Source organism: Drosophila erecta, unplaced genomic scaffold (genome assembly GCF_003286155.1).
Source record: "Drosophila erecta strain 14021-0224.00,06,07 unplaced genomic scaffold, DereRS2 tig00000055-arrow-pilon, whole genome shotgun sequence".
NCBI lineage: Eukaryota > Metazoa > Arthropoda > Insecta > Diptera > Drosophilidae > Drosophila > Drosophila erecta.
The window spans coordinates 3,359,030-3,385,462 of record NW_020825200.1 but is presented as its reverse complement, the minus strand read 5'-3'; the positions used below and the strand labels follow the sequence as shown (position 1 = coordinate 3,385,462).

Here is a 26,433-nt window from a genome sequence, read left to right as displayed (position 1 = left end):
TAACATGCCTTCGAAGTGGGCACTCCACTTCAGTTCGTCGTGGATTCTGTAAGTGTGCGGTTCTGAGATCGGATTTATCAGTGCGATTTATCAGTTTGAGAGAAACCAACAGAGATAAATAACCAAGTGTGTAGAGCAATGCCAATAAATATTTGAAATTGTAAAAGAAGTCAAAAGTTACCAAGCAAAATTGTGCGAGTTTCCCAGCGAGTGATCGGATTAAATTGTTATCGCCAGAATATTTAACCCCTCCATTTTCCTAATGGATTGATCGGACAATACCACACCCAGCCATTGGACTCCCATTCGAGGCTCTTGGAATTCGTTGAAGCAGCTGGATTAGCGATTCCCTAACCCAAAAATCAATAAATATGAATTTAAATTGCTGAAAGTGTGCTTGCGCGAGCATCAATAAGCAATATCGCATATGGTTCCAGCCGACTGGCTGCCCCAGTAAGTATGCAACGTTCGATTAACTTGTAATTTCAGCCTCGCCGAGTCACACACACACATTCGCACACTCGCATAAATGGGGAAACATTTCAGCCGCTTAAAATTCATGCGATAAAAAGGAGCAAAAATTGGCAAACGCAGCATTGCGTCCCTTCGCAAAAATCATGCATAATTTATGTGTTCCCGTTACCGTTACTGTTAACCGGTAATGTCGATAATGTCGGGTGCCTCATTGCCTCCGATATGCCAATATATACGTGTCAATGTACACATGTATACTGTGGCCATTTGGCCAACAGTTTGTTCACCGTTTTCGGGCCCGTTGGACGCCTTTATTAACCCGCCTGCGTGCACCATTGCAGTTGGCTTAAACTGTTCATTTCCGCAGTTGGACAGCGGCTGCCATTTACTTATGCCTGTTTAACAATAATGCATTTTCGATTAATGCCACGCACGGAGCCCTGTCCGGAAAATCCTTGGCTTCAGTTGCAATCGCGTAATGGAGAATCATTAATTGATGGAATATCTGGCACACATCCGAGCAGATACATCCTGTAATTAAGTTTCCTTACTGCGAGAGCTCAGAAATGTCCTTGCCTACTTTATGGCATTACCAATACATCCGCAGAGCGGAACACTTCCTGTTAAAATCAAAGACATAAATACTTATGAATAATATCATTGTAATCGAATCGATCAAATCGAATCGATCCAAGTCCGTCCAACTCGCAAATCTATACCATTAGCATTAACTCCGCTCGCTTTTTTTTGTCATAAAGATTTCCACCAACTCTCAGCTGCATTTGCATAAACACATCCCAAGGAAAATGCCATCGGAAAACCCTATCGTCAATTTGTCAATTGTCTTGGCAGTGCAGTTGCCAACATTTCGGCGAAAAAGATTGATGATGATGCCCAAAATACTTTTAGACTTTGAGCCGATTTCCCAGACTTTTTTCTGACGGCTTTGGAGCTGCCATAAAAATGTGAAGAGCAAATAAAAAATCCAAAAAAAAGACGCGAGAATAATTTGCATGGCTCAGGTTTATTGCGGTTGCCTGGTCGATGCGGTGATTGTAATAAATTGCCTGATAAAACAATTCAAAAGTCATTAAATTGGGTTTCTTGTCGCCGGCATTGCATTAATTTTGAACACGGCCAGAATTTAGGGCGCTGACCCAAATGCATTTTTTATGCTCCACCATCGAAAGTCAAAGTAATTTAATTTCGGTTTTCCTCCTGCGCCACTTTTATGACACACAGAGTCATGCCGTTGACAGTTTTCTTGCCGCTTTTTTATATCAGTTTTTCGCTTAGAGGTTTTTTTTTACATTTAAGCTGTTCCTAGTGAAAATCGGCAGCCAGGCGGAAAAGTTGTCAGTCGAGTTGGAAAATGAAGGGACGGAAAAATCAAGTGAAAAGCGCTTTTCTAACTTTGCCTTCGTTAAAAACCTTACAAATGGTGCCAAGTTTACAAGCCCAGAGACAATGTCAATGTAATTTGAAGGCAACTTTTATTAGCACACGTTTCTGTCCGCAGACAAAAGCGTGAAAAATGCTAATTAAATCTAATGTAAATACTAAATGTGCTTCGAGGAAGAAAGGCAAAGTCTTCTGAAGAGCGTGGAAAATGGCAGAAAAGTTCTTTCTTATTTAAGCACTTAGAGGGCCAATTACTTTTGTGGAGAAACTTCTGCTAAAGTGCTCGGCAAAGAACTAATTCAATAGAAAAATGTTTATTTTTTCATACTCGGCTTTGAATAATTTTGTGAGTGTGAAATGTGGCTATTTCTTTATTTAAAAACATTTAAAAAAATATATGCTTAGTAGCATTGCATCGCATGACTGAAAGCAAAAATTGTTTTGTAAATAAATAGTTAATATATTAATTTCTTCTGTGATAATATTTTCTGTATTGACACATTCTCTTTTTAAATTGGAAATAAAAAGATGTTAATTAATTACTCTTATTTATTTAAGTTAATTCGTTACAAAAATCGCATTCCTGTCCAGCTTTTAGTTAAAAAAAATGTAGCAAAATCAATTCAATCCTGCAATTCGGTAAGCCTACCAAAATTGCATTTATTCTCTAATAAAAAACTATCATTACAAATCAAAAGTTGTAAGTAAATAGATAAATGGATCGCAAAGCATTAAATGAAATGCTCCCATTTGGGGGCAAATGCAATAAAGTGATAAATATGGGAAATCAATGTTTTTTGCCAATTCGCTTGGTCCATGCAAAAAGCATTTGCCAATAAATAACAACAAGAAGTAGAAATAAAGCAAAGCATAATTGATTTTAAATCCCGACCAATATGAAAAAAAAGAGAGCAAACTGCAAAAAACAAAGCAAGCGAATTGGAAGTAAACAAAATAGCAAAACATTCAAATAAAACGTAATGGAAAATGAAAAAGTGCAAATAATCCATTAAAATCGCGTAGCAAAATAGTTATATAAAACGATTCACCATGATGTACCTATATAATCAAGCAAAAGAGAGAAAAACTGAAAGCAGAAACATAACAAAAGCTGAAATCAAATACAGAGCATAATTTAAAGAAAACTTAATTTAGATTCATAACAAAAATCGGAATATTAAATGAAAAAAAGTAATATTTTAAGCAAAGGAAACCTAATTCAAAGCGAAAATAACTTGACCAAATGAAGTCCTAAAAATGCAAAAGCGTGGAAAGTTCCCGCTCCTGAATTTTACACCAGTCTGCGGTTTTCTTCTTGGCTGAAAGTGCTTAGCCAAAAGCAACGCAAATTTGTTGCCACTTTCTTGTTAGCTGATTGTTCTTGTTTGTTTGCCGCTTGCTGTTTGCACTGCCAGTGCTTCTTGTTGACAACGGCGACAACGACAACGACAACGACATCAGTTTATTTTTATCAGTTTTATGCTAATAGATTCGAGGACACTTGCAGCAGCTGCTCCTTGGGGCTCGGAATCGACGACATCGACAAGGACGAGGGCCAAAACCGTGACTTGTTTGGAGTGCGGCCAAATTTGAGTTGAGATTGGAGTAAAAATATGCAAAATATTCACGATGCCAACATTCGCAATGATGTTTAACAGGCAAACTTGCGTACAATGGCATTCCATCGTCTGCAGCGCCCACTCGAGCCGCAAACCAATTTATTTCTGAGCAGAAACACCAGTCTGCCATCACCAGCTGCATTCCGCTCTAATTATATTATTAATAATTAAGCTTGTCCTGTGGCCGAGTGCAAGTGCAACCAACAAGAATTCTTGCGGTCCTGCCACAGAGTAAACGAAAGACGAATTATTGTTGAGTCTGTGTTAATGACGCCTTGCTAAAGGATAAGTTGTGGTCAGTGTAAATGGGCCATTTTGCCAGTGCCAGTAGCCAATTCGAATGCCTTTAGCACACTAATCAAAATACATTTATCTCTCGTGTAATTATCAAAAATGCTACATTAGGCCATGAATTTCTCTTTGCATGCCATCAATTGCGGTTCCTAAGGAACGCACATCACTTTATATTCATTTCGCAGGACCTTAGTTACTTGCAATCAGCGACCTTTACTAAACAAGTTTATTCTGCTTCATATACCTAATTGATTTTTCCGACGTATAAATTCTGTTTTATTTCTGTCCTTTTGAGCAGGAAAAGTGTAGACAAGCGCGTTCGGTAATGAGCATTGAAACGAAATAAAATGTGTCAGCCGTATTGATATTTTGTCTTTATTCACCCAACCTATGACCCCCAACCCACGATACCCATCGATTGTATTGTTGCCGGGTTACTCGACCCCGAAAGCGAAAAAATCCAGCGTTGTCAATATTAAAATTGAAAATATTTCACTTGCCAACCTTCTGCATAGATTCGAGCCTGCAGTCTGCCGACATGATTGGAATTATAATAAGCTTCTGTCCGGACCAACAAAAAATGCCAGAAAGATTTATTCCATCTCGTGCTTTGTCTATATCCTTGGCGATGGGCGGTTCCGTCCGACACAACTTGTAGTTAAGTGTGCACAAGTTTGGGCCGAATATATATCATAAGTTCTGTGTGTGTTCCGCCTTTGTTACGCTCACTTGAGCATGGTAATATTCTGCTGCCCCGAAATGTAGGCAACGCCAAATGTAAATATTCACAAATGTGCGTCGAAGAATATACACAGTGGGGAAATTGCATCAAGGACATGAACAGCTTTCGATTTAGAATTAACATTTTTATGAGAGCAAGTCAAGTTTCTATCCAATAAGAATTGCACTTGTTTGAATAATTATTAGCGTCATTTTATTTAAGATTTCATCACAAAATAATTTAAAACAGTTACCTTACAGAGCATACCTTCAACTAAAAAACTTTTTCCTGCATATTTGAAATATTCAAATGTTTTGCTAGTAATTTGAGCACAAATGTATGCAGAAAGGGCGCACATCCTTACGTATTGATGCTTATAAACATACCCACATTTGTGAGCATTTTTTTTCAGTCTTATCGAATTTCCTTTACAATGGTCATTTTGTTTTACAACTGTTTACTGGATTATGCAGCTTTCATATTTTTTGTCTTACATTAGAATACATCAAAATACAAGCTATAGTTTAACAGCAAACTGCAACATCTGTTTGCTTAGAAAACTACGACATATCATCTTATGGAATTATCCTTTGATCCATTTTGACGCACAAAAAAGAAGGTTCCATTTGCTAAGCTTAAAAATTGACTCATTCAATATTGTATTACACTCGATTTATTTACAGACTCGCCAACGATAAATTTTATTTGAATGGCAAAGCCAGTAATCCCTTTTCGTTGTCAAAATTGAAATGCAGATTGTACACAAAAAGCATTTATTATGCATGGCTTGTGTAATGAACAAATCACACAGAACAAAAATAAAAGGCGGATGTACATATATGCATAAGTACATAATATGTATATAAAAATACACATTGAGAGCAGGGTGTTGGCTTAATTGGCAATTTGTGGCCGAGAATGTCGGGGTGAATGAATCTGGAGTGGATCAAAGGAGCATTCCATTCTCCATCTGGCACTGGCACCACTGACATTGACTTTCTGAAGATTTTCACGCTGACAAAAGACGACCACAATAGCCGAGTGAGCATTAACGTAATAGAAATTGAGTTTCCTCGTTCATTTTCATATTCCGTTGGTCAGGTGCCAAGGATCACTTCCTGTGTGTGAAATTCCTTTTAGCGGCGTCTTCGGAATCGTGTGCCTGCATTTTTAATACGATATGTAGATTTCTTCCACATACTCGTACGTTTTCATCCGCGGCATCGTTATCTTTTGTGGGTGGTTAATCTTCATTAAAGCCAACTTCCGCCGTTGCCGGTTTTTCATCTCCGAATGCCCCAAAAACGAATTCCGCGAACGTGTTGTGGCATTGGGAAATGAACTCATTCTCGGTCCCAGCCTGTTGATATTATTCGCTTTTAATGCCCGTTTTTAACGCATTTTCTGCTTAAAAAGGTCTTAAAACTTGTTTCTGGGTGTATTCATTATTATTATGGCGTACGTGTTACAGAAGTGCCATTTAAGTTATTTCCCTTAAGCTAAATAAGTTGTGCTGAAGTTGCTTACTCGCACTTCTATAAAAACAGAAATAAAGGAAGTGAATCAAAAATACTACAATTTATAATCAAAACACAAATGGCTAAATTCCGTGCCACTTAGTTAACCCAATTCTCACCCATTTCCCACACTCTTAACGAGCCCGGAAAATGTTTACTCATTGATAACCTTGAACCCATCAATACTCCGTGGTGGTTTTTTGTGCCTTGGCCCCCAACGCATCTGCAGTGATTTAATGACTGCCATCGAACCATTGACCCATCTCCAGCTCCTTCCCCTTTTGTGTACGCCCTTATTGATGATCCGCACATGTCTATGGGCTGATGAGGCGCAAGTGGCCCCAGAGGGATAATAAGCCTGACCATAACCTAACTCACACACTCGCACACACGCCAAATGGCCGACACGCAGTGATTTAAGCTCTTGGCCTGCCCCGGCCACACGGCGTATGAGTAATGTGCTGCGATTGACCGCAACGCTGACTTGTTGACGCCGCGCGACCCGTTGAGCTATAAAACGTCGCACTTTTTCGCAGTTTTGATATTCGATTTGCCCCCTCCACCATGTGGCGCGGAATCAAAAGCCGCCTATATAGAGAGGGTAGAAATTGGGAAACCCATGGGGAAACCGAATGAAATTGGAGCTTAGGCGGATCCAGAGATTCCATCGATGCGCGGAAGTCCTTCGCTCAACGAAACCTGTGCACTCGGAAAAAAATTGTTTATAAATATGTAACAGCACAAGCATTATCGCAAAACATACAATATTTAATACAAATGATTTTCCTAATCAACTCACCGATTTCTGTTCGTGCAGGCAACTTCTAATCCCGCTCGTAATAGACGTTTGATTGGACGCGGCCGACCGATGGAGACGTCCAACTTGCCACCTGCCCGCCGCGTGGCCATGCATTAAATAGCCAGGCCAGTTGAGCCGCAGGTCCGCACACCAACCGCCCACCAGCCCCCGAAAAGGAAGACACCCAGCCCCACACACATGACCGCGTCACGAGCGGCGAAACGAACGTGACACATGGCGATGTACTTTTATGCCAGCAAGATATCAGCCATCGCCTGCGGAACGCGTTGCAAGCAGACCGTGCTGCAGAAGTCGCGGGGTCAGCGCGACCGGGACAAATGCCACCACGGCCACCATGGCCAACATGGCCACCACCAGCACCACCGACGCCACCACCGTCGGCGGTGCCGCATTAGTGGCAACAGCAGCAGCTCCGACAGCGAATCCGCGGATGACTGCTGCCTGGAAATGGGCGAATCGGGAGCGGATTCGCGCGAGGGCGGAGCAGGCGAAGGAGCCGGATTACAGGGCGCCCCCGGCGGCATATTCTCACTGGATCCGGGTCATCTGACGGCGGAGACAGCTCTCCTGGGTGGCAATATTCGCTACAGGCGGCGACACAGCGCCGAGCAGCTGAGTGCCTACGATTTGGAAATGGGGTTTCAGCAATTAGAGGTGAGTGAAACTTAAAGTCCAATAGCATAATTTCCCTAGAAGCAAGATGTGTTTGACAAAAACACTGAAATGCCATCATAAATATGTTAGTCCTTGCGGTTCCTGTGCGAGAAGCCACTACACGTTTGTTCATTTCTGCCAAAATGCAGATGGAAAGTCAAAAATTTCAATAACTCCAAATATTTCATCGATTTTGGCTTTGTTTGTCTGACTTGCAGCTTGGCACCACAATATCGGTTGGGCCGAAAAACGACGATTTGGTCCAGTACGATGTGCCCAAAAATCCGCACAAACGCAGCCAATGTGATATTAATTTTGAGGTAAGCTGTGCGGTAATTTGTTGTCCCCATTTGCCAATTCAATAATCATTTTTAGTTATGGCGTGATGACGGCCAGCATTTAATTAGCTATGTAAATTGGTTTGATTTCAGTTTCCATTGTTGTGCAGCAAACATTTTTCATAACACTCTTATTTGACCCGTTGTCATATGGCGATTGTTTCTATTTTCACAGAGCTCGGTTTTGGGCTCCGGTGGCATTATGTACATAAACGGTAGAATAGTTTCCGGGCCATTGGACTCCCTCATCGAAACTCTACTGCCCAAGGATGTTGTGGACTTAGATAAGGTGGGTTTATTTCGGTACACGTATTTTATTAAGCTAATTAACTGCTTAATCAAGCGCAGCGAAATGCGTAAAAATATATTTAAAAATATTTATCGTTATAAATACTAAAAGTGAATCAATATACGATGTGCATATTTCATAAATTCCTTCCTGTGCATTTAATAAATATGAAGCTTTTCATTTCGAATGTGCTATCGCATTTCATCATGCAAATAAAGTGAACGGCAAATGAAATTTCGTTGCCCATATTTCAACTGGCTCAAAAGCCAATAAGTTAAACGAAAAACATTTTTGCACACATAGAGATGACATGAACTATTTTCATTAAAAATATATAAAAAAGTTAAACAATGTTTACAATTCCTCGAGCTCGCCTTTTTGCTCCTTCCCCGTATTGCACACGCCAAATGGAATACAAATCAGCTTCTACTTAGTCGCAGACACTTAAAGACTTGAACACTGGCCAACTTGCGTTTGTTGGCACGAGCCAAAAGCCACAAACCAGAGGGCAACCGACAAGCCGGCGAGTCCTTTGGCCAGGATCAAGGACCCCAGGCCCAAGGGGCTAACGAAACAAGGGAAACAAGGACCAAAAGCCAGGGAACAAGGACATTCTTGTGTGTAGGCACAACCATTCAGAGGCCACAGGCAGCAAGTGCAAAAATAATTAATTCGTTGCAAACAAATCCAGAGATTAGCGCTAATTTGATAGGGCTGAATGTGAAATGCCCCCGGTCAGGCAAAAGTTGGGAGAGCTCGACAAACACAACCAAAACACCACTAATTGGGGGGATCTTCTAGTTAAGGCAATTCACTGAAGCCATCTCAATCCCAAGTGGAAATAAACAAAACACACATGTTTGCTTAATGTATTAGAAAATGGAAAAATGTGTCTGGCTTTCGCTTTAAACAGTACAAATTCGGGTAGATAATTTGAATTAATTTTGATACTTCTAGGATAGGTACTATCTCTAGATAGTGAGTTGTACCAGCTAGATCTCAAGACTTTCATGTTAACCTTGCTTTTCTCTGTTTATTCCGGCTTGCAGGAATTTGTATTCTCGTTTTTATTATCCTGCCGCTTGTTCCTGCGACCCCACGAATTGCTGGGCAGACTGCTGGACTCGGTACCTGATAGCGAATGCTTGGAGTCCCTGGTTTCCCTGCTGGCCGAGTGGACGTTGAAGTTCCCCTACGACTATCGGGATGAGCGGATGATGAGCCATGTCAAACATATCGTTGCCAGGTGAGGAGAAACTGCTGTCCAGGCCTAGCCCCTTCCAAATTGCGCCCAATCAACTCTGCTCCTCCACGGTTCCCGTCACAGATGTTCCAATTCGCATTTGGAAGCCGCTGTCTCCCAAACACTGAGTGCCTTACTAAAACGACTGACTGATTTAGAGAGACATGAGGCGGACCTACGAGCCTGCCAGACCAACGACAAGGTGAGTGGATGGCTGGTCAGTGCTGTCAGCTTTGACAAGCACTTTATAAAAATATCTGAGATATTTTAGAAGCATACACGTGTATATACACGTACTTCCGTAAAATGTAGTACTCTGCTTGAAAGCGTCTTTCATTTATTGTCAAGAAATTTATAGTCAATAAATAGAGGCCTTCTGAAAATAGCTTGATTTCCAAGAACAGCTAGCTAGAAAGCCGGCAGCACTGACTGGGCTAAAAGCAATCTGCCTAATCTCCGGCAATTGTCCTGTTTTCCCTGTTTTTCCATTATGCCTTCCTGTGGCCATTTTCCCCGTAGTCTGCACCAGAAACTCCACTCAACTGTCCAACGGCCACGCAGTACGCACAAATCGTTTGTCGGGTGGAAAAGAAATTGGCCAAGCACATTGGCGGCGAGGAGTTCCTCCAGTGCAGCAGCATGGTCCTCCTCGATAAGCAGGTAAGCACCACGAAAAATCAATAACAAGTTCCTCAAAAACCTGTTAAAGATCTACAAGTTAAGTCTTTAAAATTTGAAATTTTTTGCTACTAATTATGCATTTTATCCGATTAAGATAAGTTGAGTTATGGAGTATAGAATTTCAGTCTTAGGGCAATTCTTAATTTTTTGAATTTATTCAACATCATCACATCAAAAAAATTACAAAAAAATTTACAAAAAAAAAAAATTTTAATTTGAATGCAGATTTTTAGAGAATTGCGCCAGAAACATTTAGAGGTACGCCACTTCAAAATCCGATTAAAATAAGCTGAGTTATGGAGCTCAGAACTTCAGCCTTAGGACAATTCTTAATTTTTTGAATTTATGCAACATCCTTACATCAAAAAAATTACAAAAAAATGTTCAAAAAAAAAATTTTTTTATTTGAATGCAGATTTTTAGAGAATTGTGCCAGAAACATTTAGAGGTATGCCACTTTAAAATCCGATTAAGATAAGCTGAGTTATGGAGCTCAGAACTTCAGCCTTAGGACAATTCTCAATTTTTTGAATTTATACAACATCATCATCACATCAAAAAAATTACAAAAAAAATTTTCAAAAAATAAATTTCTAAATTTGAATGCAGATTTTTAGAGAATTGTGCCAGAAACATTTAGAGGTATGCCACTTCAAAATCCGATTAAGATAAGCTGAGTTATAGAGCTCAGAAAATGTTCAAAAAAAAAATTTTTTAATTTGAATGCAGATTTTTAGAGAATTGTGCCAGAAACATTTAGAGGTATGCCACTTCAAAATCCGATTTAGATAAGTTGAGTTATGAAGTTTAGAACTTCAGCCTTAGGGCAATTCTTAATTTTTTGAATTTATACAACATCAAAAAAATTACAAAAAAATTTACAAAAAAAAATTTTTTTAAATTTGAATGCAGATTTTTAGAGAATTGCGCCAGAAACATTTAAAGGTATGCCACTTCAAAATCCGATTTAGATAAGTTGAGTTATGAAGTTTAGAACTTCAGCCTTAGGGCAATTCTTAATTTTTTGAATTTATACAACATCAAAAAAATTACAAAAAAATTTACAAAAAAAAATTTTTTTAAATTTGAATGCAGATTTTTAGAGAATTGCGCCAGAAACATTTAAAGGTATGCCACTTCAAAATCCGATTTAGATAAGTTGAGTTATGAAGTTTAGAACTTCAGCCTTAGGGCAATTCTTAATTTTTTGAATTTATACAACATCAAAAAAATTACAAAAAAAATTTTCAAAAAATAAATTTCTAAATTTGAATGCAGATTTTTAGAGAATTGTGCCAGAAACATTTAGAGGTATGCCACTTCAAAATCCGATTAAAATAAGCTGAGTTATGGAGCTCAGAACTTCAGCCTTAGGACAATTCTTAATTTTTTGAATTTATACAACATCCTTACATCAAAAAAATTACAAAAAATAAATTTCTAAATTTGAATGCAGATTTTTAATGGCCAGATCGTGCCATTTGATCCTGATCAAGAATATCAAGAAGATATCAAGATCTTGATCAAAATCCTGATCAAGAAGTCGGAAACGTTTCCTTCTGCCTGTTACATACTATTTAACGAATCTAGTATACCTTTTTACTCTACGAGTAACGGGTATAAATATATGGTACCTTGCCCATATTTTGGCCTAAATGAGCACCCCGCATTTAAATTAAATTACGAGTATATCCCTTAAGTCAAAATACTCCGCTGATGGCCAATGTTACCCTCTGCATAAGTCAACATAAGAAGAATCTGCAGATTTGCATAATTTACAGCAGGCACTCTCGCACATAAACAATCGCACTCTCGCACACACGCACACACGCACAAGAGCCAGGACTTACAAGGACATGCAATTAAAAGGACGACAAGCCGCTTCATTAACAATGCCCCCCGCCGTTCCATTGCGCACCTCATTTCAACAAGCATTCTGAATCCAGTGCCATTTTCCATTCTTTAATGCAGAAGAAGTGGGACCAACCATCCACGTCGGGCGCACCGCCAGGAGCCCAGGATCCAAAGAAGACGTGCAACCTGGAAACCTATCTGGATTGGTCGGCACGTCTGCGTCTGTTTGTCTGCAACGAGATCCTGCAGGTGAGTGGACGAGCTCATAACCATTTGGGGGTCAGCACGAACACTGCGCCGCACTCCATCCATCCAAGTCCAGTGCTGAAGTTAAACGGAGCGCACGAGTCCTTAGACCCAGTGGATTGAATTAAAATTCCCATGCATGTTGAATATGCACGTTCACCCAAGAGCTGCTCCCTACAGTCGCGGTCACAAGAATAGCAGTTTCCATAGCACTTATTACATGTAGCTGTCTGTCAGTGTAAGTGAAAGTAGAAATGCCTTTTACCACAACTCATTCTAGTTACCTTGAACAGTAGGGAGCTCGATACTTAAATATCGTTCCTATTCTTGTGGCCGCTGCTGCACGACCCTGCTGCATACAGAACGGCTGGTAAGATGGCTTATAATTTATGCCGTTCGTAACTGTCTCATTGACAGTTTGCCAGTTGGCCGTGTAAGCGACTCGTTAAAACTTTGCCCAAGTCACGTGGGTCCCGGCATGTCCGATGTCCTTGTCCCTACCCCATCCCCCTGCTGCCTCCCGCCCCTTATCGTCTAACTAACTTCCGTAATCAAATAAATCTTTCATTTTGCCCGTGCCGTTGCAACATCATTGTTCCCCGCTTTTCCAGAGCGTCGGAATCGAGGGACGCAGCCGAACCGTGGAACTCTGGAGCGGAGTGGCCCAGTATTGCCTCCTGGTGGGCAACTACAATAGTGCCACGGCCATTTTGGAGTCCCTGGAATCGCCGGCCATAGCGCGGCTTAAAATTACGGTGAGTTTGTCGTCGAGAACTATGCCAAATAATATCTATTTAATTTGTGCAATCCTGTAATTAATGGCGACCCCAGAAAATAGGGCTGATATATAGCTTCATGTGGCAGCGACAGATAATATCTAATTTATAATGCTTTCATTTATCGCAAACAAAAACTAATTTGATGAACAATTTATTGCTGCGGGATATAATTTGTTGGTTGTAATTAACCAGCCGCTGGGGATAACATTTAAAAGGAATTGATACAATTTAGTTCGATCTAATTATCCTCATGACAGAAATGACTAGTTTCGAAATCAATTTAATTATATTTACTAAAAAAATTGATAGTTCGTTTGTGTGTGGCACAAAAATGAAACAAATCGGTCTTATGACTATGTTAAACTTTTTAATGTGACGAAATCACAACTTCCCCAGCAGAATGCCAAACTTTATTTTCTCCAATTCCAACTTCAAATATAGCGAATATCGGGCGGTACGTGCTGCTTCATAAATTTCCGAAATAAGCGCTCGAAATTAAATAGACAGCAGTTTTATAGGCAAATTACGTGGCATGGCAGCGAAATGGGTTCCTGGTTCATAATTTCCCATGGCAAATGGCGCAGTGAAACTTTAATTGAACTTAAACAACACAACGCCGCTCTTTGCATAATGTGATGCGTAAACCAAATGGAAAAGCATTTGGCCCCAGACATCAATTCTCTGACATTTCCACATGATGTACAGCCAACATTCGTGGGGCAAATTTCCATAAACTCGCTGATCTGAAACTGAAGCTTAGCTAAAGTTAGTCGGTACAGTCATTTGCACAGTGAATACAAGGAAACGAGCAAGGATAATAAAATTGTTCCCTTTGCCAAGTGAGAGTGCGACTGGATCCTTATGTGTGCACTGTAATTGCATGCTGTTAAAAGTTAGAAAGCAGCGCCTTGAGGCCATTTTCCTTCATGGATTGGGGAAAAAGGCGTTGCTTTTGGTGTTGGTCGACGGCAGAACACACTTTCCTATCAACAGAGCATTGCAACCCTTAAATAAGCGTCTTACAAACGAAGTAATTTGAGATGTGTACTTGTGAAAATGGCGCTGAAAGAATGCACATTTTTACATGAAACTGGAAATTCGATATTAATGTTAAACTGTACTTTCAAAGGATGCAAGTCAAAGAAGTGACTGTATCCTTTTCTTGCACTTTTCTGTGTGTGAGCTCGAAGAAAATCCTTTCGCCTCGAGACTGGACGCAGTGCCTGGGATATTTGTTCGTGTCAGCAGATATCTATGCAGCCTAATGCATTTTGGCGAAAAGGAGCTTAAGAGATTTGGGCTGGGCTCGTTGAATTAAAGTCAAATATTGAAAGAAGTAATGGAGAAGCTCAGGACAATGCCAGTTGTTTGACCTGCGAATGAGAGTATTTCAATTTTTAGATACTTCTAGGAAATAATACTTTCTGTTGTTGCAGTTGGCACTTACTAAAGAAAATATTTAAATAATATTTTTGCGCCACTTTGTCATAACAACAGAAGTTTCCTCCACCGATAAAAAGATTTTTCTCCGGCTGCCAAAAAATGAAATGAATTGCGGGGGCGAACTGAAAGAGAAATGGCCACGCCCAAGCAACCACATTTTCGCTGCAGTTGGCCCAATTTCATCAAGTTTATATATTTACTCACTTATTTGGCACATTGCCCGCACCTTCGTCCTTCGTCCTGCGTCCTGCGTTCTGTGTGCTGTGTCCTGTGTCCTTCCGCCCACTCCTTCAATAGACCGCAGCGTGTTGCCGTGCATTCAGCAGCAAATGAAGCTAGTTTTCATTAAAAAACTTTTTAATTAGTTAATGGATTCCGCATTTCAGCCTTCAGCCTTTGCTGCCACCACAATTTAACACTAGGCTTGGCCTTCTTTTCACCCACTCATAATGAAAAAATCAAGTTAAAAGTTACTTAATGTTACTTTTTGGAGATTTAAATGCCTTTGGCTTCTGATTATTCATTATGAATGGCTTTTCTTGTGCCCCACTACAACGTTGTGTGTGTTCTTCGCTTCTGCACAAATGTGCAGGTATTTAGACAGCAAAAAGTACTGGGAACATTTCAGTCAGAAACTAGCAGGCTAATTAACTTGTTTAGAAGCCGCAATAAAGTTCCATTATTCTTCTTGTGCCTGTTACTTAGTGTATAGAGAAGAAATATATTTAGTGCTTTTATTGAGATATAATTACTTTTTATACATAATCACATGCATACTCTGAACACTTTGTCCACCTTTTCTGTGCAATATTTAATTCCAATGGCTGCTGCACTTTTTCCTCCATAAATTCTATGGACAATGGGCGGCGAAAAGTATGCAGCGAGAAATGAAAAAGGGAATCCTCTTGCCAAATAAAAAATGAAAGGGAATTGCATAAATTTACACAACTATGCAAAATTCGAGCAGCAAAAAGTGGGCGTGCATTGTATTTTCGAGAGATATATGTATACAAATATATTTCTATAGCTGCTGCTGAAATGTTTATGTGCTCGCATTGGATGATGGTAATAAATGTGGTCGAAAAAACTGCAAACTTTAAATTATACACCATGGTGAGGTGTAAAAAATGTTATTATAAATGGGTTTCTTAACGAGCAAGCAAACTTTCGGATTCCCTTTAACGCCAAAACGAATGTTTTCTAATGAAAAGCACAATAAATTGCTGAGATCCAGCTTAAGATGCTGTCCCTTTTTTCAGTTTAATGCGTGTGAAATCCCCCGAAAGCATTTCCCTGATGCCCCGGAAAATCCTAATTAATATGTTATCACGCGAATGCCAAATGTAGCCCATAAAATTCGATCTAAAGCTTTCCGGGGAAAATTACAAGCATAAAACTCGCACAGACCGACAGAACAAACAAAACCATAAACTTTTACAGCCCCCAAAAAACGAAACAAAAAAGCCAGCAAACTCCACCCAAGTGGGCGGAAATCGGGCGAGCGTATCAAGATAGCCACTACAAACGATGCTCATTTATGGATTTCGATTTGATTACAGTGGAGCAAATTGCAAGTGACGTGTCAACAATTGGACTGCATGCAGCGCCACGCCGAGGGCCATGGACATTTATGGCAGAAGCAGGCCATCGTCCTAAATGAGCAGCAGGAGGGTCTCAAGACTGATAAGCAGCCGCCCAAGGAGTCGGCGGCCCAAGGAGCAGCTCCTGCGCAAGCATCCTTCGCCGTCATCACAACACCCGGCTCGGATGAGAAGCCCTCGACAAGTGGCCGAGTGGCTGGCGTAGCAGGCATTTCCGGTACGTATGCAATGCGGTACACTGGGAGAAATTTCTATGCTTTCTACAGTTCATTAAATATCACCCATATATATGCATTCTATATTTAATTCATAGTGCCTTTTAGATGAATTTCATTTGTTAGTTATAGTTTGCCATAGTTAATAGTTCATTTAATTTGTGTACATTTTTCTTGCTGTGCACCAACCAGCTGCAACAAAGGAATCCGCTCCAGTTCCTGTGGCAAGCAGCAGCAACGTGGATGCTGCAGCCGCAGCAGCAACAGCAACATGTGCCGCAACAGCAGCAACTTCGACGGCGGCAGCAACCACACCATTAGCAACTTCGGGCAAGCCAAATGATTGGGTTGTTATTCCAGTGTTTGCGGATATTGTTAAGCTGGCGTTGGGCGAGCGTGAGAACTGTTTGCAGTGGTAAGTTCAATTTGCCTGCCCTGATTGATGGCCAAATCCAGGGCAAATATATGTTGGCCCGGCCAATGGGTCGTATGATTAATATATGGCCCATCCGCCATGGCCAACTATCGCATTTGCAGCGGACTTTCGTTTCACTCAGCGCGCAATCGTATTTACATTCTCATTTGTATTTATTTACGCTTTAAATTAATTAACCACAGAGTGGTAAAATAAATGATTATGTGCCAAACGACAGGACGGAAAATCATTTTAATGGATGTTCATAAAAAATAACATAAATACGAGTATAAAGCTCTTTCCCCTCGTGAATTTATTTGTTTTTATGGCAAGCGTTGAAGAGTGAAATCGGTGGAAATGAATACTTTTTTTCGCATTTCTAAAGCATTTATATTGAATTGACTTTAACAAGTGACCGAACAAACAGAAAATAATTAAAAGAGATTTTGTTTTTGACGCCTTTGTTCATGAGTTGTGTTTAATGTTCTTAAAATTAAAACGGTATTGAAGTTTTTGAGCATTAATGGCTGTTCTTATCTTTTAATTGGGTTGTAATTAAATTTGCAAAAAATAAAACATAAATCATTGGCAGCACAAAAAGTGAAATAATTTCAATTACTACGCAAAAATACGTTATTGAAATGAAAATTTAATATTTAATAATTTGCGGCTGACACAATATTTTCATTCAATGCCAATACATGCCGAACCAAATCTCAGCCATATCATCCCCTTAATGGGCCCAAATCCTCCCACACGCATTGATTCCCTTGGACCAAGCGATACGGAGCTCAAATAAACAATAAAGTATGCACCACCGACCACTGGTGGTCACAATTGACCTCATTAGGCTATACATTCCGTCGTAGTTTATTCTGTGAAATACACCCAGAACGCACTGGTTGCCGCAGAAATAGGCCAAATAAATCCACATTGATTCAGAAAATGTCAGTGCAGGCATTGAGTTTTACCATTAAATGTAGCGTGTAAGCGTGAATCGACTTCTAAACGCGCTAATTAAGCGATTTGCTCCTGCGCTAATTGCGAGGAATGCACTTGAAAACAAGAGCGACCGCTTCAGGTCCTATTAGTATGCTCAAATATTTGAGGTCTTTGATAGAATGCAGATTGTGATAAATACCGGCAGCACTTTTCACTGTGACTCCGCCATTTTGAAGCCCCCTTTGCTGCGCTTTTTGCATTGCCTTTTGCATTTTGCATAGCAAACACTAGCCATGGCTTTTTATCAGGCAGCAAAACATACTTTTCCCACAACTCGCACTTATGTTCACCGCTTCTCCTCCCTTTTCCGCCTTTCCAGCTTAGCAAATGGCCACATCAATATGGCTGCCTTCGATCGAATGGCGGCCATTGTTGGGGCATTCACCAAACACATGCAGGCGATGAAGGCGGCCCAGGCGCCATCTAGCGGCGAGTACGAGCACTTCTGCCGCCACATGCAGCAAACAACGAAACTTGGCGAGGCGGGTAAGTAATATTCACCCGGGGGTCAAAACTTTTCTCCACACCCTCCACTTGTTTTCCACTTGTTCGTTTTTCCTCTGCCCTCTCCACGTATTTTATCGCATTTTTGCACATTTTTCACCAGCATTTGGTCACTGAACGGGTCTTTATACCCTTCCAGAAAAGGTGGGTATCCAATAGGGCACACAAATAGTTCAAGATAGGCAGTTCTACTTCGACGTGGTGACCAAATGAAGTAAATGAAATAACTTGGAATTTCAGATGTGTGCAAATGTTGCAGACTGAATCCATCGATCTTTCAGAATAATAAATTGGTAGTGATATAAAATGCGCATCGAAAGGGTATTCCACACTTTGGCTTTCTAAAGTCAGCCGCAATCGCCTTTCCTTTGTTTATTTTCCTTCAGTTTGTGTACACTCTTACAGCAACGTGGCCAACAGACGGCGACTTTAAGTGGACTGGAAGAGGACTTTCCCTGAACTGCATACATAGTTATGTATGCGCACAAGTTAAATTGTTTGAAAAGCCTGTGGGAAAAATTAAATAAATTCGCGACTGCTGGCACAGGACAATTTGAGAGTCGTTTCACTAAACGATAATTAAAACGCAAACAAGGGAAATATGGAAGCCAGACTGTGAACATATTGAAGTGGAACCGCAATTTTTGTGGTAAACCAAATTTGGTTATTCCGCATACTTTAAATGGTTTTCAAGTTTAAAGTTTAACCGCTATGTTGCCGAGCGGCTTATTTAGTATCAGACTTTATAACTAGTTTCTTTTCATCCCTTTAGCCTTAAACCCATTTTGAAGCAGATTTGCCGCTAATTAATTCAAATTAATAACCGCAATAAAACCGCGGACAGACACTTTACGACCACCAAATGTTTATGAACTTGGCTAAAACTTGGCGAGGGACTAGTTCTATTCCCTCGTTTGCCAGCATTTTCCATAGTTACCCCAGTGAACCCATGTTTTAATAACAATTCATTTCCGGGCTGTTGCCTCTGCGCTTGGTTTGTACTACTGATGCTGGCAAACAAGGAGAACGCGATTATAGCAGGATTTGGTGGAAAATATTGTTTGTTATTTATGATAAATTAAATGGCAAAAAAACGCCAAATGCCTGAATTTATACCCGTTACTGTCAGAGTAAAAGGATATACTAGATTCATGGAAAAGTATGTGCCTGGTAATTTTATAATCAATCCAGCGCTTCACCATCTGTGTAACGGGTACCTGATAGTCGAGACACTCGACTATGGCGCGCTCTTTTGTTAAGCTTTTAGATTTGTTTAATTGAAACGTGCATTGGCTTTTAAAAACGACCAAAAATAAATCAAATAAACGCGCTCAAACAATTTCTTATTGAAACCACATCACACTTACATCGCTTTCACTGATTTTATTATTTTTTAATCACATTTCTAGAGTTGCAGTCTAATAAAAGGTGCAATTAATCCGCACATCCTGCACCTTCAAGATAGAAAAGTCCTTGCCAGCTCGGTAAATACAAACTAGGAACTGGGGAAACTTGCCATATCCTCAAGCCGGAGACAGCGCAACAAAGATATAACACAGCCCCCACCGAGGAGGCAACAAAACAACCTTGCAACAAGGTGCACCACGTGTTTTCCAAGAGCGTAAAAAGTTTTTCCGAGCGTTCTTCTTTTTTTTTCCTGTAAATCCTTCTTGGAGCTGTCGGCAATGCCCGGCAAGTTGATATATTTTTCACGGAATGTGCACATGACAAAAACCTGAAAATCTATGTGGGTGCGGGGGGCGTGGCCATGTTGCATGAAAGCGGGCAAAGACATCAAACAGCAGCAAGAAAGTGCAGAAATGAAATGCGGCAGTGATGATAAATAAGCTTTTTACATGTCTGTGCCTTTCTGGGAAATAATTGTCAGTACTATTTGATAGCATATACAAATACATACTAAGCTACTGGCTATTTTTCAGTTGTAAGTTAAGTGAGATCTTGAAGACGGTAGGTTTGTAAATCAGCCATAGCCTGCCAAACACACGTTGCTAGAAATAGTCTAATCAAATTTGAAACAGCATTTGAAACAGTTCCGAATCCAATCTATCTGAAAGGACTTCCTTTTATGTATTCCGGTGCGACCGCATCCTCAAATTTCTAGCTACGTTTCGAAACTTTGAGGCATCACAGCCGCTAAAGCAAACTCTGGGCACATATACGAGTGGGATCCACGAACTCATTATAAACCCAGGCAGTAGAAGGCAACTTTTAAAGGCTTTTGCCACTGGCGAAAACAGCACAAATACCAACAAAGGCGTGGAGAGAAGTTGTCTTTGGGTGTTTGGGTGTTGCGGCAAAACGCATCTTGACAGAAGCGGAAGTTAAGAAGTAAAAATGAGAAGAAAAAAATGCCGGAGAATGAAAACTTATGGGGGAGCGCATTTTTTCGTTTGGAAAATCAACAGCCTGAGCCTGGAGCTGGAAAAGTTTATCGGGGAAAACGCTTCATGTCATGCATAACGGGGAGGTAAATGAGATTTGCTGGGAAAACACAAAGCGACGGCTCAGCTAACCAAGAAAACTCTATTTATACGTATGCAGTGAACTTTTTGAGGTGGAAAATGTTGGGGCAACGCTTTTCTTTGTGTATTGCAAGGGCGCATTGCTTATTTTTTTACCTTTTCCTAATCAGGTCAAGGGACCTTTAAATTTATTGAAGTAGGCATAAGTAGACTTAAATGAAATAAGCTTATGATTTCTAAACACATTTCGAAATCCTTTTCAGCGATCTCATACAAAAGAAATATCTTTAGGCGTAGTCAAGTTTACTATAATCTTTCTTAAGAGTTTCTTTAAGAGAATTTATGTAGCAGCTGGAGTTTCTTGAAAGAACGGATTAAAAGCCATTTGCATTCGCTTTGTCTACGGCACTGGGACTTAGCCAAGTTCCAGTTGAAAGTTGGACTTGTTATTGTGGTTATATTTGCTTTCGATGCTGCATCGATGTCAAACTTGTTTTCCAGGCTGTCCAAATGGCTTTCCACCTCTCCTGTGCTTTTTTCTGGCTCGGCTTGGTGCCATTCTTTTGGAGTTGCTTGTTTAGCCAAGTCAAGCGAACATCTTCTAAATCAGTTTCCTTTCTAAGAACTGAAACGAAAAAACTGTCCACCAAGTTGAAAAGTTTGGCTAAACTTTAAGCCGACGTCAGCAACGCAAATGCTAACCAAGTCCCATGAGGAAAAGAACTGTGGGAGTCTAAAAGTTATTTCCAAGTTTGATGCACTTTCGAAAACTGCATAAATAAATGTTGGTCCTTCTTACATCACTTGGCGACGAGCTGAAGGCATTCACAGTGCCTAAATTATACTGACCCAAATGAAATGGTTCCTCTGCGCCATTTTAAAGTTTCTGCTAATGAAATGCTGGTGGGCACCCCGCAGACTTATTTATCTGGTCCTCACACACAGCGAAGAACAGTGACATAATCGTATTTGAAAGCAGCGAGAACGGAAGAGTTACCACCAAAGCGCCACCTGCTGGCTGCTGAAAACTACGCTAGATACTGTGTATGCTGTGGAATTCTTTTTGCGATGGTCAAACTCGGCGGGGAGAAAAAAGTGTAATAAACTTTGTGCGAAATTACATGACTTTAATCAACTCTCTTTGCCGTCTTTATAATCGCTCCTTGTCTCTGGTATCCCTTTTTTATCCCCACTTTTTATTATCCGTTGGCCCCCTTAGACCACTTGTACTGCATTTTAGTTGATTTAAGCCATTCGTGTTTTCATTCCCTCCCTGCTACTAAACAAGTGCTTATTCTCGGTTTTTATGCTCTTAATCTTTAGAGGCGGATTCTTGAAAGTTTTTACCTGACATTAAAAAGCAAACAGCAGAAGCGCAGCCCAGCGAATTATATACACCGTGCTCCTCCTCTCGGTCCTGCACTCACTTCACCCACTGCGAAATATGTTGGCCATGTCGGGAATTTTTTAATAACAACCCCTTAATGTGGAGGTAATTGTCTGTTGGCTGGTGTACTCTGTTAAGACCCCGGGGGAAAAGTATGTCGGATTTAAGTCGACTGAAATGCGAATTGTCGGTGGAATGCATCGTTCGGTCGGACCTGGAAAATGCAATCAGGAAAATCTGAAAAGAAACAACTTGGATTTATCGCCCGTTGGTGGATAATTTTGGGTGCTATGCGAGGGAGAAACTAAAAGAGATTTCACTTGTTCTATAATTTCCATTCAAATGAGACCTGCTTACATTCAAGCCCGATTTCATATACGTAAGATAGCATTTTAAATAACGTTCTCAAAATGCAAGCCAACAGAAAGGAAAAAAGCTTTTAAATCGTATCAAAGGATCAAAAACGCATTTAATTGTTTTCCCCATTCGCTCTGCCTTTCTCTGGCCTTATTTTTATTTTTATTTTATTTCATTTTATTTATTTTGCCTTGCAAATCTAGCTGCACACACTCTCTGCTTTTTTGAAGACATGAGCATTGTTATGTGAGCCAGGCACTCCAGCATGTGATATGACTGGCAAAACGAGAAAGGAGTCAAAAGGACAAACGTGGCACCGGAAAAAAACGTCATTCGCTCGACTGGGAGGCAGGTCCTTTAACTTTGCTTCTGCTCTGTCCTCCTGATCCTGGCCAGCAAAATGTGAGTCTAGATGTGCCTATTCAAGGCAGCACGTTTGCAAAATGGAGCAAAAAAATGCAGAAATGGAACTACGGGAAGCATCTCACAAATGCGAAAGCACAATGTATAGGAATTGCATTTGGATGTGCGAAGAAAGTGGCCAAGAATACAATTTCCTTGCGAAAATGTTTGCGTTTTCCAGTGGCTCCTAAAATAATAATCGCACACACAGTGGGTGTCAAAAGTCGGAGCCACAGAATTTGCACTCGTGCTACACTAATTGTTAATTGCCATCAACAAAGCCGACTTCATTCGAGAGCAGGCCAAATACCACATAATCAGGTCAACAAGTCCGAGGAATTTCCCACAAGCACCCCCAAATTCTGTCCAAACACCACAGAATTAAGATTTCTCCAGTATCTTGCAATGGACCATCGAGTTGACCGGCCAAGCGTTATTTCAATTGTGCTCATTAGGCTCTGGATATGGTAATTAGGGCCGAACCAATGATTGGAATCCAAACCAAGGCATTAGGCCGGAATCCCTGGCCAAATTATCCCTGCTTCACTGGCAGCGCAAAGTCATTTACTAATTTTCATCATCGTTACTATCGTCATTGTTTGGCCTATTCAGTACATTGTTTGGCCGAGAAATGAAACTATAAATTGCATGCCAAGCTGCAAGCCAGGTACAAACGATTTGGCTGTATGTGCTTTGGCCAAAAGCGATTTCAAAGTGGTTCGACTTGAGCCTGTTTCTTTTTTAAGGAGAACATTAAAAGTAGTTCTTACCCATTTGTTGCAACTTAAAGATGTCCAAATATATAGTTTATTGCAAAGAAGTATCTGGGATTCTAGGCCTTGTTTTCTACATTGCAATCTTTTGAATGGGCTTACCAAAACCCCCTGTTGTTTAATAAACAAAATGCAACCTGCCTGTTTCCCCATTGGGCAGTGAAAAATGCGCAGATTTATATTGTTTTAGTCACTGTCAGCAGCAACCTGACAGGTCGGCCGACATTTCAGACATTCCAGATAAATACATACAGATAACTCGGAACTGCAGTTAGTAACTGTCCCCCCTTTGGCCCACCGGAAAGTCACATCCCATGGGATCCTAAGCCCACTGACAGCAGCACGTTATTGGCATTCAGTTGTGGGCAGATTTCATTTTCTTTCCTGCATCACTCGCTTGGCAGAGGAAGCTGAATTTCCCAGTACCTTCAGCTGTGGTGTGGAAAAATGACCGTAGACTGTCCTCGTTATCTATCACCTGTCCAGGCTGTCATCCTTGAAGCCCTCATCTCGGCCGGAGTCAAAACAATTTTACAGTAGTTACGGCTGTCTGTGGCCATTGTTTGGTCTTCGAGCCGGAGGAAAGTAATTGATGCCTGACTGAGTCTGAAAATATTTCACCGACTACGGAGAGATGACCATTTTTTATTGCCTTCAAGGCGTATCCATTATTGTTGGTCAAATGCGTGACTTGTAGTCTTTTGTCAGGTGACTTGAAAGCAAACCAGAATTGAGTAGAATTTTTAATCGGTTTCAAAATGAATAGACTACCAAAATGATAAACAAAATTGTTTAGTGTGCACAATGCACAATAACTATACAGTTCTTTTTCTAAGTGAATTCCAAAACAAATTGACTATTGCACCCAGCTAAAAGATGCACTTGAGCACATTTTTCCCAGTTTCCAAGGGACTTTTGCAGCTAGCCGCTCGTAAGGCATTGTGTGGGTGTTTACGCCATCTAAAGTAACCAGTTCCTAATGCATGCGAACCACACCGAAAACCATCCAAGCCGAACCGAGCCGCCTCACAAATCCTCAGTTTGGGCCGTCGAAAGGGGGTAATATTTACACGCCACACACGACTCCATTAAAACTAAACAAGAGCGTGGAAAGAAAGTGCTCAGTCCCTGGTCCTCAATCCTGGTACACAAAAAAATGTAAAAAATGGCAGAAGGGGCTTCATGGTGTTAGCCACGTTCCATAACCAACGGCCACATTTCTTCATGCTGCTGGCTCAACTCTGAAAAAGCTCACACTCCACTCCATGTGGATGTTTTGTAATTTTCTGTGCTCAAGCATACGGAGTATGTGAACACAAATCCGATAAACACACAAACCAAGGCAGCAGTTTGCTGGCGAGATAGGAGTGGGGATTTTCGTGGGTGAAAGATAGAGGACAGAGGGCAGGACATGCCACATTTTGCGGCAAGTCAAGCGCACATCTGCTGGCCAAAAGCGCTGACCAAACGAGGCTGCTACCAAACATTGTAAAATTTTAATGGGACTCATGGTGTGAATTGGACACCACCTACTGCCCCGCCACTCTAGTTTGCCCATAAAACTGCGTGGAAAAATGCACCCCTTTTTTCTTACAACTTTATTAAATTCCCTTCTATTAAAACGCAAGTGGTCCGACCCAAAAAAAGATGCCACACTTGTCGGCACTTGACCAGAAGTTAACCCAACCCGGAATGAGTTCCAGCTCAGGCTCTTCTAGTTGGGCCAAGTCCTCGTGGCGACTCCAAAATGAACGTATGAAATTTCACGGAAATGTAGCACAAGTTTTTCAAAAATAAACATTGCTAAATACATGGATAGTTAAATACTGCTCTTGTTTTCGTGATGGAACTCAACACTTTAAATGGCTTACAGAAAGTATTTGCGCTACTTGAATATGCAAATGATCTAACTGGCATAAATTAAAATGATTATCGAACAGATTTCCACGTGCTGAAAATGGCTGTGCACATCAATTTAAAAATATTTGTTCCGGCTGAATTTTGGGTCTGCTAAAAATAAGTAAACGTGGGTTCTCAAGGCCTGGAATTTTGCTCGCGCTGGTTTAGGCACTGGTCACTATAAATAAGAATAGCGAAACCTTATAGTCGAAACTCTAAATGCCCTGCAAATCGAATTTTCATGGCTGCTATTGCTCTGAATGTCCCTTTTTAAAGGGAAGTATGCAAACACACTTATTTGTTTTAGCCAGTAACAACTCTTTTTAAACCAATTTTGGTAAACAAAGTGAAAGGACTTCAGGATGAAGTAACCATTTACATTCGTTATTTTTTGGGAAGAGGAGCAACAAACCTTTTGGCACGCATCACTGGGATCTTTTCGGACAATTTGTATTGTGTTTGCGTGAATGTATTTATTTTTAGTTTTTGTTGGCCATGTCCTTGAGTCCTGGCTACGCTTGAGTGTCGTTTTCAATCAAGTGGACAAGTGGAACAGCTCAAGTAACTGTTTTGTTATTTTCCTGATTTTTAGTCGGCCCAGTTCGGTGGACAGGCAGCACTTGTTTTTCCCATTTCTACCAAGTATTTTGATAATCAACCCAAGTTGTTTGTTTTTTGCAGAACTAATGATGGCCTCATTCGACTGCGAGGAACCCAATAATGCCGAGAAGCTAATGTACGATTTAAACTAGTAGTCGTGTACCAAAGGATATGTGTAGACTTCACTAAATAATAGCGACTAAGAAAGCATTTATCGTTAGCCTAAGCAAATACTGTACATAAAAGTTAGGTAAATCACTTGGATATTTAGTGATAAGTAGATAACAATAAACCAATCAGCTGTAAAAACTATTCAACACATATAATACGTGTGTACATGGACTATCTGTAAAGTAATAAAGTATTTGAATATTTGGCAGATCTTTGTGTTGATTTTACAGCGAAAGTTCCACTAAAATCAA

General features: G+C 40.5%; 1 protein-coding gene across 1 annotated transcript; it reads left to right on the top strand.

Annotated features, from left to right (window-relative positions):
- LOC6542220 lies at positions 1–26,345 on the top strand. Its single transcript, XM_001968499.3, has 13 exons — positions 1–453; positions 6,844–7,500; positions 7,719–7,820; positions 8,014–8,127; positions 9,177–9,373; positions 9,455–9,572; positions 9,890–10,030; positions 12,023–12,154; positions 12,763–12,906; positions 15,933–16,191; positions 16,382–16,604; positions 17,926–18,092; positions 26,093–26,345. The coding sequence occupies exons 2-13, from the start codon at positions 7,060–7,062 to the stop codon at positions 26,161–26,163; spliced, it is 2,109 nt and encodes a 702-aa protein (XP_001968535.2). The 5' UTR covers positions 1–453; positions 6,844–7,059; the 3' UTR covers positions 26,164–26,345.
- Positions 26,346–26,433: the final 88 nt, after the last annotated feature.

Excerpts from the sequence above, each read along its gene's own strand:
- LOC6542220 (XM_001968499.3), top strand. The coding sequence starts at position 7,060 with ATGGCGATGTACTTTTATGCCAGCAAGATATCAGCCATCGCCTGCGGA. Across the intron at positions 7,501-7,718 it reads TGGGGTTTCAGCAATTAGAG|CTTGGCACCACAATATCGGT; the intron begins GTGAGTGAAACT and ends TCTGACTTGCAG. Across the intron at positions 9,573-9,889 it reads CCTGCCAGACCAACGACAAG|TCTGCACCAGAAACTCCACT; the intron begins GTGAGTGGATGG and ends TTTTCCCCGTAG.